This window comes from Myxocyprinus asiaticus, chromosome 32, assembly GCF_019703515.2.
Source record: "Myxocyprinus asiaticus isolate MX2 ecotype Aquarium Trade chromosome 32, UBuf_Myxa_2, whole genome shotgun sequence".
Lineage (NCBI taxonomy): Eukaryota > Metazoa > Chordata > Actinopteri > Cypriniformes > Catostomidae > Myxocyprinus > Myxocyprinus asiaticus.
The window spans coordinates 4,771,991-4,787,096 of NC_059375.1; the positions used below are offsets into that span (position 1 = coordinate 4,771,991).

The following is a 15,106-nucleotide window of genomic DNA, read 5'->3' on the forward strand; positions in this document are numbered from 1 at the left end:
TTTAACCCTTTAAGCTCGGATGGACCCACAAGAAAAAATATACTCATCAAAATATTAAGAACTACAAGTCAAATCATTTTTATTTGTATAGCACTTTTCACAACACACATTGTTTCAAAGCAGCTTTACAGAAAATCATGCTTTAACAGAAAATGAAACTGTAATATCTATAAAGTCTTAGTCATCATTGTGTAATTGTAAATTGTGTAAAAAAAAAAAAAAAAAAAAATTAAATGGTTATATAATAATTGTATTTAGAACCCCAGTGAAACCACCCGCCGAAGGCGACTGTGGCAAGGAACGCAAAACTCCATAAGATGTTGGTTAATGGAGAAAAATAACCTTGGTAGAAACCAGACTCACTGTGGGGGCCAGTTCCCCTCTGGCTAAACAGAATGAATATAATGCCAATATTAGTTATTTGTGTGCAGTGTAAGTCATGGTTTAAATTTGTAAACTAAGTGTTTAAACAAAAATTTTGAATGAACTGTAAGATTAATGACTAATGTCTTTGAAGTCCATCCTGGATTAACTGCAGAATTTCACATAGATGCATTGTCCTATTGTTATTTGGCTGATGAAGGCTTTTGTTGGCAATTAATTGATAGTCTATGTATTCCATTTCAAGAGTGTAGTCCATCAATAAACAAAGGTGATGCAGGCAGAGATCAATGAGGTGCATCGCAGTTCAACTGGCAGGCCATTTCGGTGAGGTTTGGTGGGGTCCATCCTAAGTCCAAGGTTCAGGCAGTGGCATATGAAGTATCTGATGTCTTAGAGTTGGAGTTGGCATCAGTTCGTCCTCCAAAGTCCATCGTAAAAGACTGAAGTGATGTCTGGCTAGCACCGGCTGTAGTTTGTAGTCATTACTCATCGACTCATAGCAGTGAAGTCCGACACAAAGCAGAAACGGAGCTGGATCTGGCTGGCTCTGGTAACCTCGGCATATGAATCCTGTTAGGGAGACTATTCCATAGTTTTGGAGCCAAACAGGAAAAGGATCTACCTCCTTTTGTGGATTTTGATACTCTAGGAACTATTAAGAGGCCAGAATTTTGTGATCGTTATGAACGTGATGGAATATAGCGTGGTAGAAGGTCACTTAAGTACTGTGGAGCTAGACCATTCAAAACTTTGTATGTAGTTAACAGAATTTTTAAATTTAATACGAAATTTAACAGGTAGCCTATATAACGACGATAAAATTGGGCTAATATGATCATATTTCTTGGTTCTAGTCTGTATTTTGAACCAACTGAAGTTTATTTATTGAACTTGCAGTACATCCTCCCAGTAATGCATTACAATAATCTAGTCTTGAGGTCATGAACACATGAATTAGTTTTTCAGCATCAGCAACAGAGAGCATGTGTCATAACTTAGCAATATTTCTGAGGTGGAAGAATGCTGTTCTACAAACATTGGAAATTTGATTGTCACAGGACAGATTGGTATCACATATAACACCTAAGTTCTTCACTGTAGAAGATGACGAGGTTTTTGGTCCAATAATTAGTACCTCTGTTTTGTTGGAATTGAGTAGAAGGAAATTTCTGGCCATCCGATCTTTGATTTCATTGATACACTCTGCTAATTTGGAGAATTGTGAAATTTGTCGGGTTTAGAAGAAATATAAAGTTGTGTATCGTCGGCAATGGAAACTTATTCCACGATTCCTGATAATACACTATATTGCCAAAAGTATTTGCTCATCTGCCTTTAGACGCATATGAACTTAAGTGACATCCCATTCTTAATCCATAGGACGTCGGCCCACCCTTTGCAGCTATAACAGCTTCAACTCTTCTGGGAAGGCTTTCCACAAGGTTTAGGAGTGTGTTTATGGGAATTTTTGACCATTCTTCCAGAAGCACATTTGTGAGGTCAGACACTGATGTTGGAAGAGAAGGCCTGGCTCGCAGTCTTCGCTCTAATTCATCCCAAAGGTGCTCTGTCGGGTTGAGGTCAGGACTCTGTGCAGGCCAGTCAAGTTCTTCCACACCAGACTCGCTTATCCATGTCTTTATGGACCTTGCTTTGTGCACTGGTGCGCAGTCATGTTGGAACAGGAAGGGGCCATCCCCAAACTGTTCCCACAAAGTTGGGAGCATGGAATTGTCCAAAATCTCTTGGTATGCTGAAGCATTCAGAGTTCCTTTCACTGGAACTAAGAGGCCAAGCCCAGCTCCTGAAAAACAACCCCACACCATAATCCCCCCTCCACCAAACTTCACAGTTGGCACAATGCAGTCAGACAAGTACCGTTCTCCTGGCAACCGCCAAACCCAGACTCGTCCATCAGATTGCCAGATGGAGAAGCGTGATTCGTCACTCCAGAGAACGCGTCTCCACTGCTCTAGAGTCCAGTGGCGGCGTGCTTTACACCACTGCATCCGACGCTTTGCATTGCACTTGGTGATGTATGGCTTGGATGCAGCTGCTCGGCCATGGAAACCCATTCCATGAAGCTCTCTACGCACTGTTCTTGAGCTAATTTGAAGGCCACATGAACTTTGGAGGTCTGTAGCAATTGACTCTGCAGAAAGTTGGCGACCTCTTCGCACTATGCGCCTCAGCATCCGCTGACCCTGCTCTGTCATTTTATGTGGCTGTCATTCCCAATCACTCCCACTTTGTTATAATACCACTGACAGTTGACTGTGGAATATTTAGTAGCAAGGAAATTTCACGACTGGACTTGTTGCACAGGTGGCATCCTATCACAGTACCACGCTGGAATTCACTGAGCTCCTGAGAGTGGCCCATTCTTTCACAAATGTTTGTAGAAGCAGTCTGCATGCCTAGGTGCTTCATTTTATACACCTGTGGCCATGGAAGTGATTGGAACACCTGAATTCAATTATTTGGATGGGTGAGCGAATACTTTTGGCAATATAGTGCATCTCTTAGGGTAAGCATATGTAAGGAGAAAAGCAAAGGCCCTAAGACTGATCCCTGTGGCACTCCATACTTTCCTTTTGTTTGATCTGACAATTCCACATTTACACAAACAAAAGTGGTAGGGTCTGACAAATAGGACCTGAACCATGCTAATGCAAGTCCACTAATGCCAACATAATTCTACAGTTTATTCAAGAGAATGACATGATTTATGGTGTCGAAAGCAGCACTAAGATCTAAAAGCACAAGAAGAGAAATCCAGCCACGATCAGATGATAAGAACAAGTCATTTGTAACTCTAAGTGCAGTCTCTGTACTGTGATGGGGCCTAAATCCTGACTGTATGTGTGTGTGTGTATGTGTATGTGTATATATATATATATGTGTGTGTATGTATATGTGTGTGTGTGTGTATATATATATATATATACACACACACACACACCATTTCTCTGTAGAAATGAACATAGTTGGGAAGACGCTACAATTTCTAGTATTTTCGACATAAATGAGAGATTTGAAATCAGTTGATTGCATGATTTCTATTTTATCAGTAAAGAAATTAATGAAGTTATTACTGTTGTGCCACGACGGAATATCTGGTTCAGTCGATGCTTTATTCCTAAACAATTTAGCCACAGTAATGAATAAACACCTAGGATTGTTGTGGTTATTATCTGAGTTTGCTAAAATATGCTGACCTGGCAGCTTTTAGTGCCTGTCTGTAGCTACAGACACTATCCTTCCATGCACCTCTAATTTTGCATTCTTCCACTTGCGCTCCATTTTCCGAGCAGCTCTCTTGAGAGCATGAGTGTGATCATTGTACCATGGTCCAGGGCTTTTTGAATTTAATTTTCTTTAATCGAAGGGGAGGTGACACTATCAGGAGTGCTAGAGAAGACTGTATTTATATTTTCTGTATTTACATCGTACTTCTAGACTTTTCTGGAAGATTATTAGTGAAGCAATCTTTTAGTGGTCGAAAGAATTGTTCTACCTGAATGATAGCATGCTGTAGACTGAGTGACATTAGCAGATCGCAGCATACATGAGGTAATGATTTGAGATGTCATCACTTTGTGGTAGAATTTCTATAGTATCAACATCAAAATCATATGACAGAATTAAATCTAGCGTGTGATTATGGTGATGAGTAGGTCCTGTCACATTTTGTCTGACTCCAAGAGAGTTATCGATAAATGCTAATCCCAATGTGTCATTTTCATCATCTGTGTGAATGTTGAAGTCACCAACAATTAAAGCTCTATCTACAGTAACTACAAGATCTGATCAAAAATTAGAAAATTCACCAAGGAAATCAAAATACGGCCCGGGTGATCTATATACTGTAGCAAGGGCAAAAGACGACAGATGACAAAAGACTACAGTCTTGATCAACACAAAATAGGTATCGTTTGAAAGCTTAGAAGCTCTACTTTCCAATGCATGTAGGCATTATAACCAAAACGTAACAAGTGCTTCAAAATTTGCAGACAAATCAGAAGTGTTGTTTTGATAATTTATACAAAATTTGCACTGTACATAATATTGCAATCAGTAAAAAAATCAAACTCATCAAATAGACGGGTCACATGTTGTTGGAAAGCTCTCAAAGAGTAGAATACAACTAGCCTATTTGTTTTACTCACAGACAAAAATATAGCGAGTAATAGCTAAGTATATTTGTTTGACAATTATGTTGGTGTTACTTGTATGCCGCGTTTTGGCTTAGCCTTCACGAAAAATAAATGGAACGTAAAAAATCATTGGTTATCTTTCAAACGAGCCCCCACACTAGGTATCTGCTGCATAGATCATTAGATAATCCACACGAAGCACAGTGTTACATATGGCCACCAGGAGATGGTGCCACAGGTGACACAGACTTAGTGATGCAGACTTGAGTCAAAAGGCACTCATTCTGTGAAATCTCATTTCTAAAATCATGTCTCCATGCTTTGCATATCTTTAGTCATTGTTGTGTTTGCACATACATGTACAATTATTGTGTTTTATTTGTTTGGAGAGGCTTTTGGACACTATGATAAATAATTTTTGTAATGCAATAACTTTTGATTACTTTGTCGTATCAACACAAAACAAAAGCAGTTTTTCAGAGCCACCTTATTTACACCCAGAGATATATAATGTCAAATAAAAAAGAAAGTAATTTTTTGGCTCAATTGTTTTTGTGATTTTCTTTTTTTTTTTTTTTTGGTCGGGTTATAAGCCTTTTATTTTAACAGGAAATCTTTAAAAACACTTTCAGAGATTAAAGGGTTCATATTTAAATAAACAATATGTAAAATATCACAATGTATAAGAAAAAGGTCACAAAGTGTCTGCCTGTATTAAGTATATGAGAGCTCAGGTACAGCAGAACCACTGAGTTTCAGCCCAAAACGACATGGACTATTTAGGACAGGATCATAGCTAAAGCCTGTTTCACATCGTGCACCAAAGCAGCGCTTGTGCAAACCTACACCATAGCTACAGCAGCAAACTCACTAGGGCTGGCACACAGGAAGCGTTTTTTACAGCATAACAGCCACAGCTCTATACTGAAAATAAAGTGAGTTTTATGTTACTTTGTTTCCTTTATTAATGACCATAACTTATAAAACTTATCAAATGGTTATCAGGAGTGGGCTATTGATAAGGATTACAAACTTGATCATCATGAAATCTTATTTACATGATGCTGCTGTAAACTAATGTGCTCTTGAAGAATTCTATAATTTAGTGGCAGTCAACACAATAAGCTGAAGTGTTGAGTAATTTCTTCATAACAATAAGGACTCACTTAAAAAAAAAAAAAAAAAACTTTTTAACTTATTTTTTACACCAACAGCCGAAACTGCATCCCCTTTTCCTTAATTAATCCTTATAAAAAGTCAGTTGAAGGTCATAGAGTGCTTTGTTTCTCCACAGTAAGTCTTGTGTCTTCCGTAATCAATACAAGAATGAGGTAAGTCCATTTAAAAGTGTGCCGTCACTTTTATTTCAGCTTGAGCAGCACTGCAAAAATAAACTCGGTGCTGAAACACTAGCTGCTTCAGCTTTCAGTGTGAATGCTCTAACCTGTTAACATGGGCGCTGAAGTACAATGCATTGCTCACGCTTGCGATGTGAAACAGGCCTAATGAGACAAATTACAAAAGAAAAAGAAGTATTAAGCCACAAGAGGCTGCACTTTACAGTGATTTTACTATGGGTAAGAGATGATTGACTCTTCACGTAGCATAACACCTTAAACCCCCTTAACCAGTGCCTTACGGGACACTGCCACCCACCCCTATGGGGGGCCCCGTCGCAGTTTCAGTTATCTACAAGTAGCATTTGCTTTTTTCACAACGGAACGCAATTCTTGAATCTTTGCAGAGTATTCCTCATTAATTAACATCATCATCAAATATTTACCCATTGGTCCAACATTTAAACATTAAATATTGCTAAAATAAGAAAATCAGAGCAGCGGCATGTTTGCCTGCACACTCATAAAATAAACATTTATTGCTGCTGGGATTTTAGACAGACTAAAATACACTATATACATATATCCAAATCACTACACATGCATTATAAAGCCTATATATATAATGTTACTAATAATAACATCAATTAATAGCATCAGTACCAATAATGATAATTCATCACTGTATGCAAAATCAGATGTTTATACTGTTAAATCAAGTATATGTAAATGGGGGAGACTGACTCAATAGTGTGTTGCAGCAGGTGCATGACAAATTTTCATGCATGACATCATTGCTTGTGGGAGGGGCCCCATCTCATGCTTTGCAGAAGGGGCCCACAGATGTGTGGTACGCCACTGCTCTTAACCATGGCAAAATCACTGTAACGAACAGCCTCTTGTGACTTATTGCTTTTATTACATAACAGCAACAACAGTATGATAAATGGCACCATCGTTCACTGAAAAGTTAAAAGACTAGTTAACCCAAATCCCCTCATGTTGTTCAGACCCAAATGACTTTGTCTTCTATGGCAGTGGTTGTCAACATTTTTGACTCTGAGGCCCTCCCATTGTCCAAGAAGTGTCAGTAGATTAAAATACTTATCACAATTAATTTCATGATTCCAGACCTTTCAGGAACTGTAAGTTTATATGTTGTACATCATGATTTGAATTAATTTCAGCATTTAAATGAAGTTATCATATTTCAATATAATTTATTTTTAAATAATTTCAAGACATCTCGAGGCCCCTTGGAAGTTGGCTGAGGTCCCCTAGTGGGTTCCGGACCCCTGTTTGAGAACCAGTGTTCTATGGAACACAAAAGGAGATTGCACAATGTTAGGATCAGTCACCATTAATTTTCATTGCATCTTTTTGGCATACAATTAAAGTGAATGGTGACTGAGGCCATAATACTGCCAAACATCTCCTTTTGTATTCCACAAAAGAAAGAAAGCTATATGGATTTGGAACAAAATGAGGGTGAGTAAATGATTAGTGTTTTTGTTTTTTTGCTGAACTATTCCTTTAAATTTAATGTAATCAGAAATCAGTCACACATGGGTTAAATTAGGCTAGAATGGCATTCTGGCACCTTACAGTAGAGTAAAAAAAAAAAAGAAAAATTGCCGCCTTGTTTGTCAATCAATTCAATTTGTTATACATTCCAGTCCAGTTTTCATTTTATGCACTTCACACATTCCGTCTCTATTTATAAAGTGTAGGATACTTGCTCAAAAAAATGGACACTGGTCGAGGCGGCATATTCGAGAGTAGCACCGGAAAACATGAGACGACGTGCCCCAGCATAGACGGTGGATGTTATTGAAAGTCATAATTATTGTTTTAGGCTATTATTGTTGTCTTCCTGGTATAGCTTGATAAGTCATGCCCAAAAGTTGACAAAGTGACATATGCTTTGTTGTCATTTGTGGGGAAAACACTTATGATGCTGCAGTCAGCACGCAGATTTAAATAAAGTATAATCCTTGTTTCCGTCATGAACGACTGGGTGATTTCTGTTCAGTGACTCACTCAAAACACAAAAAAGATGCTCATTTGTCGCCACCTACTGGCGCAAAGGCGTAATTTGCAGAAATGGTAACTTGATTAATTAGTGAACGAATCTTTTGGTGATTGGCAGTGTTGTAGTACAAGATCATATTTTCATGCTTTTGGTCTTGTTGTGGACTCGTGAGCATTTGGACTCGGTCTTGACTCGGACTCAAACAAGTGTCGACTCAGACTTAAGCCCGAGACAAGTCGAGTCCCTTGTCAATTTTGTGGTCTCCTTTTCTGATTGTATGTGTCATGGTCCATGGAAGACAATCTGCTACACAAACAAGAACCGTGTTATATTTTGTAAGGGAAGTAGATAAAAAAAAAAAAAAAATGTCAAGCTTAAGAATAAATTGTATGTGTTATGTAACTGCTTTCCATACTGGATGGGTGGAAATTCTCTCTGTACAGCAAAAGAACAAGAAGCATTAATATAATGTACAGCACCATATTAGTGTGAGACAGTGAATTCTTTTCAATGCATCTTTTTTCTTTCCTCTTGTTTTCTCTCTCAGCTGGTGTCGTACCAGGGAGTGCAGTGCTGCGGTTTGAACTTGAGTTGGTGTCCCTGCAGAAGGGGGTTCCTGAAGGGTACCTGTTCGTGTGGCTGAATGAAACTCCAGTTGAGATCTTTGAAGCTATGGACATCAACCAGGACAAACAGATTCCATTAGAGGAGGTCAGTTTACAAGATTTTATGATCCAAAGCTTGGTGCTTTCAACTGATGAAGTTAGATAATTTAATGAGCCTTGACAGGCCCTGCTCCCACAGGGGGGCCAGGGTGGGCCTAGCCCACCAAATCACGAGCCTTGATCCATAGAATCAGCCCCTGAGATACCCTGAAATATAGTGGCGGTAGGGGTGTAAAAAAAAAGTATTTTTTTTTATCTTATTGTATCGTATAATATGACACTAACAATTTGTATCATATGCACAAATAAATACATAAGTGTGATTAATACCAAGCAGTGCGACATTGAGAGCTCCTCCCCAGAGAGGCAGCGCTGAGCGCTCACAGGAAAAGGAGCAAGAAGTCTACATATTCGAGTTAAGAGCTTGAAGACCGATGGAAAATGCCAAGTAGATTGTAGTGTTACAACTTGTTGAATTTGCCAAACAACGGTGTCATGTCCCAGTGCTACAGTACATCAAACAAGTCATTTTATTTACGCTGACATCACCGCACAAATCGGTGGATTTGCGAGGCAGAAAGAGCAGCAGAGAGTTGCAATTATCAGTCAGCCTCTCCCAGCCGACACTGAGCGTGATTACATGCACAGCAGACGCTCATAACTATCAAAAACCAGCTTATTAAAAAAAACGACAATGTAAGAAACCCGCGATTACATGACTTATTTTTCTCTGCTTTTGATGTTGAAATGTAAACAGCTATTAGCACAACACTTGCGTGCATTGGATAAGCCGGTAAGACTGCTAAAGTTTACATGAAAAGTGAAACCAGGGGAAGAGGGCAAAATAATTACTTGTGCTGATCGTTTTTTGCTCAAACCGCTAAATAATATTGTATTATGTACATATAATGTAAAGCCAGAGGTCAGGTTCCTCTCAAGGTTTTTATTTTCTTCCACTAAGGAGTTTTTTTCTTTGCCACGGTCACCTTTAACTTGCTCACTGGGGGCTTGAAGACTTTTAAGGTATGATTTTCTACAAAGCTGCTTTGAAACAATGTGCATTGTGAAAAGTTCTATTCAAATTAAAATGACTTGAATGTAGACAAACTAATGTTTCTCAAGAAAATTGAGTTTTTCTAATAACAATCTGCTGATAAATGCAGTGCTGTTGTTCAAGTTACTTTATTATAGAGCTCTGCTTTTTGTTGCCAATGTCAGACACTGTTGTGTCACTTAAGATTTAAAATATATTTATGTCGAATCCTTAAATAAGTTTAAGCGAAAACAAATTGTGGGCTTTTTTTATTTATTTTTTTATTATCGTGAGGCTTCTGCTTCTTATCGTATTGTGAAAGTTGTTACATGTCTAGTGGCGGTCCGTAAGGACATTTTTAGGGGAGGCTATGTACATAAATATTGATTGATAAAACAAATCAAAGATTGCAGGTTTTCTTATATCTTTTTTGCTGATAATTATGCTCCTATACACAGATGAGCTCGTTCTGATATCTTAAAGGTGCAGTTAGTAATTTTTTTCCTCATTAAAGTTTACCTCCTAAAGACATGAATTGTAATTTTGCAATATATGAAGGAAATCATGACCACTCACATTAAAATGAAGACTCCAGTCATATCAGTAACCTTATAAAAGCTGTTTTATTCTACATGGAGAGGGTCCACACATGGGGGCTGCCATGTTAGAATCACATGACCAGCTGAATACTACTCCTATACCATCCTGTTATTTGACACTTTCACTCACTGATTAAAGTAATAATTGCTGACTGTGAATACTAAATTTCTACAATGGCATCTGAAACTGAAAACTATTGATTTTAAATGATGCTGCATCCAAGCCGCTAGGTGTCAGTGTAAGTCCAAGATGACACAAAGACAAAAGTTGGGGGCCTGGGTAGCTCAGCGAGTAAATACGCTGACTACCACCCCTAGAGTTCGCTAGTTTGAATCCCAGGGCTTGCTGAGTGACCCCAGCCAGGTCTCCTAAGCAACCAAATTGGCCCGGTTGCTAGGGAGGGTAGAGTCACATGGGTAACCTCCTCGTGGTCACTATAATGCGGTTCGTTCTCGGTGGGGTGCGTGGTGAGCGTGGTTGCCGCGGTGGATGGCGTGAAGCCTCCACACGCGCTATGTCTCCGTGGCAACGCGCTCAACAAGCCACGTGATGAGATGTGTGGGTTGACGGTCTCAGACGCGGAGGCAACTGGGATTCGTCCTCCGCCATCCGGATTGAGGCGAATCACTACGCGACCACGAGGACTTAAAAAGCACATTGGGAATTGGGCATTCCACACTGGGAGAAAAGGGGGGGAAAAAATAAAGACAAAAGTTACTTAGTGTACATTTAAAATAGTCTTGATAATTAACAATGCATTTTAATCTTTCCAATCACCAACCCACCTGTCACTATAACAAACAGAATTAAACATCTATCACGAAGTACCATCTAAAGACTGACCAATTTATAAATGAATGGAGGGCCCCACACCTGTTGCCTTAACCACAGCTAGGCTTGATTCTGTGCATTCATTTAAACCATGTAAGGCATTAAAAGGTGAAGTGTTAGCCAATAAATAGTGAGCTCAAAATAAAGGGCTTCCGAAATTGACAGTGTGACATCTGAAAGATAAGGGGGAGGACAAGACAAGGCAGAAACATTGTGTTCACTATTCAAAAAAAAAACACTAAAAAAACAAAAAGACCTTGTGAATTATTACAAAGCAGATACTGTGTGTCATTGATTTAGTTAGTGGTGGTATTGTATAAGGTGTATGTTTTTACTGTTGTTTAAACAGTGCTGAATTTCATTTTTCTCAGATGGGTAAAATAATTTTAAAATACTGTTATAAAATTTGTTTTGGAAGTTCATGGAAAACGAATGGAAAACAAAATGTGTTTAAACCCTGACTACTAAATTTGGTTAGATTTACAATTAAACAAGAAAAACAAGTTTTAATATTTTATGCAAGTATTCTGTATAAGTAAATTTATCTGGTTTAGGGATATTTTTACTGGAAAACAAGACAAAACTGCTACAAAAAAATAAAATAAAAATGGTGTAATTGTTTCTATTTGGGCTATCATGTTCTTCTTGGCACTTGAGACATTTTAGCCTCTGTACTTGTATTCTTGTTTTAGTATCACACACCACAGAAAGCAATGATTTTGTTTTAAACGTTACTACCCTTCCCTGTCTCTCCTTAGTTTTCAGAGTTCATCAAACAACAGGTAGCAGATGGGAAAGGTCGTCTTAAACCAGCCCAAGATCCAGACAGTGTCATCAGAGATATGTTCAGGAACCAGGACAGGAACAATGATGGCCTGATCACTCTAGATGAACTCAAACTTAAAGTGGATGAAGATGCAGAGAAAACACGGCATGAAGAACTGTGAAACATGCACACAAAATAAATGTGAATGCATTGACATTTTTATAATTTTGAGGCTGAAAACAAAGTGGTTTACAGTATTAAAATGTGCCAAGGCAATGGTAGAGAGCCGATTACTGATAAATCGGCTGATAGTTGTTAAATTCGATATATTTAATATGTTAAAAACATTTCTTAATATTTCCTGTGATGGGCGGCCTAGACATAGAGGCTACAAGTCCAAATTGATTGAAATCTCAGATGCAGTTTGTAAAATTTTGGAGGTGGGTGGTTAGTTTGGAAAATGTACTATCAGGATGGTGTGTCCATTAAAACACAATGAATCCAGTTCTCTCAATCCCAATGTTGTAAATTTTTCTCATAAGCAAGTAGCATGTTAACATTCCATTAAGTTGTTGTAATTAGCAGTTGTGGAAGTTATTAGGAGTCATTGAAAGCTATTTAGTTGGAAATTGTTGAAGGGAAGTCTTAGAAGCCATTGGTGTCCACATTATTAGAAGGTCAAGGTTAATTTATTAAAAAACAAGCAACACAATTTACTTTCAATCAGAGGCCAAAGAATATACAGTAGGTAAGTCCGGGGGCATCTCTAGGATTTGAAAACATCAAGCCACAACATCAGGGGCTAATGGTATCCAATCCAATATATATGTATATCCATCTTTTCATCATTTTACTTCTCCCTTCTTGTTATGATACGAAGAGGAGATTCTGTGGGTGTCTTTAACTACCCTACTGGCTAGCAGCATGTACGAATCAGTAGCACGGTGTGGTGGTATACACTGATGATCCAAAACATTATGACCACCTGCCTAATATGCTGTTGGTCCTACGTGTGCCACCAAATCAGCGTGACCCGCAGAGGGATGAACTCTACAAGACCCCTGAAGGTGTCCTGTGGAATCTGGCACCAAGATATTAGCAGCAGATCCTGTAAGTTGCGAGGTGAAGCCGCCGTGTATCGGAGTTGTTGGTCCAGCACATCTAATAGATGCTAAATCGGATTGAGATCTGGGGAATTTGGAGGCAAGGGCAACACCTTTAACTCTTCATCATGTTCCTCAAACATCATGTTCCTCAAACCATTCCCGAACAATGTGTGCAGTGTGGCATTATCCTGCTGAAAGAGGCCACTGCCACCAGGGAGTTCCATTGCCTTGAATGGATGTACCTGGTCTGCAGTAATGTTTAGGTAGGTGGCACATATCAAATTGATGTCCGGAGCAAGGGTTTCCCAGCAGAACATTGCCCAGAGCATCACACTCCCTCCACCGGCTTGTCGTCTTCCCACAGTGAATCCTGGTGCCATCACTTACCCAGGTAAACAGGGCATACATACATGACTCTACACATGATGTAAAAGAAAATGGGACTCGTCAGACCAGACAAACTTCTTCCACAGCTCCAAGGTCCAGTTCTGACGCTCGCGTGCCCATTGTAGGTGCTTTCGATGGTGGACAGGCGTTATCATGGGCACTCTGACTAGTCTGCGGCAACGCACCCCCATATGAAACGGAGTGCAATGCACTGTGTGTTGTGACACATTCTTCCCGTAACCATCATTAAAGTTTTCTGTGACTTGTGCCAAAGTAGACCTTCTTTCAGTTCGGACCAGACAGGATAGCCTTCGTTGCCCTCGTGCATCGATGAGCCTTGGGAACACCCTGTCGCCGGTGTGTCCCTCCTTGGACCACTCTCGGGAGATATTTACCACTGCTGAATGGGAGCACCCCACAAGCCTTGAAGTTTCAGAGATGCTCTGACCCAGTTGTCTGGCCTTAACAATTTGGCCCTTGTCAAAGTCACTCAGGTCTTTACTCCTTCCCATTTCTCCTGCATTCAACACGTTGACTATGAGAACTGATTATTGGCATTCCCCTAGCGTCAGCAATGACGCAGCATTGAAATGACCGACTTGAAAGGGAATGATAAGGTTACGACTGTAATCACGATTCCCTGAAGGGAGGAAATGAAAGGGAGAGAGAGGGAGTGCAAGGTCACTTTTCAACCAAAATTGAAATAAATTTAGAATATTATAGACATTGTTTGTCATTTTTATCCATTGTACTTAACCAATGTCTTTGTTTTCTTTTGTTATTTTGCTGTGGTAGCCTGTACAGCTCTTTGAAATAACTGAAATAATTTGGCTAAGTGATATAGAACCATTATGCGGTCAAGACCTGGAGCTACATCAAAGGTGTGAGTTTACTGAAAAATAATTCTCAGCACTGTCGCCCCATTTTCGCAACCCATTAACCTGAATACGCAGGTATTTTTCATTATTGCTCCAAGAGTCTGCAGCATCTGCTATGTTTGGTTGTTTGATAAAGACATTTTCTATTGAAAACGCATAGCAAAAATAAATGGCATCCTTTTCTTTCATACATTTATTGTCACATTGTGCAAAGAGCTGGGCAACAAAAGTTGTTCATCTAGTAAAAAGTGAACTATTATTAAAAAGTATATTAAAGTACCATGAACTAAAATAAAAGTACAAACTTGTAAGGTGTGCATATTTATAAATGTTATATAAATGAATAAAAATATTGTAGTCTACATTCTAAAGCTACACTATATTGCCAAAAGTATTCGCTCACCCATCCAAATAATTGAATTCAGGTGTTCCAATCACTTCCATGGCCACAGGTGTATAAAATGAAGCACCTAGGCATGCAGACTGCTTCTACAAACATTTGTGAAAGAATGGGCCGCTCTCAGGAGCTCAGTGAATTCCAGCGTGGTACTGTGATAGGATGCCACCTGTGCAACAAGTCCAGTCGTGAAATTTCCTTGCTAATAAATATTCCACAGTCAACTGTCAGTGGTATTATAACAAAGTGGAAGCGATTGGGAATGACAGCAACTCAGCCACGAAGTGGTAGGCCACGTAAAATGACAGAGCGGGGTCAGCGGATGCTGAGGTGCATAGTGCGCAGAGGTCGCCAACTTTCTGCAGAGTCAATCGCTACAGACCTCCAAAGTTCATGTGGCCTTCAGATTAGCTCAAGAACAGTGCATAGAGAGCTTCATGGAATGGGTTTCCATGGCCGAGCAGCTGCATCCAAGCCATACATCACCAAGTGCAATGCAAAGCGTCGGATGCAGTGGTGTAAAGTACGCCGCC

The 15,106-nt window shown here is 39.4% G+C and overlaps 1 protein-coding gene across 1 annotated transcript in view; it reads left to right on the forward strand.

The window, feature by feature from the left end:
- Window positions 1-12,320, forward strand: part of fkbp10b (FKBP prolyl isomerase 10b) — a 45,471-nt gene extending 33,151 nt beyond the window's left edge. Inside the window, exons 9-10 of the mRNA XM_051666964.1 lie at window positions 8,458-8,621; window positions 11,798-12,320. Coding sequence (XP_051522924.1) covers window positions 8,458-8,621; window positions 11,798-11,986 — 353 coding nt within the window. The 3' untranslated portion in view covers window positions 11,987-12,320. The remainder of the gene's footprint in view (window positions 1-8,457; window positions 8,622-11,797) is intronic.
- The last annotated feature ends 2,786 nt before the right edge of the window (window positions 12,321-15,106 follow it).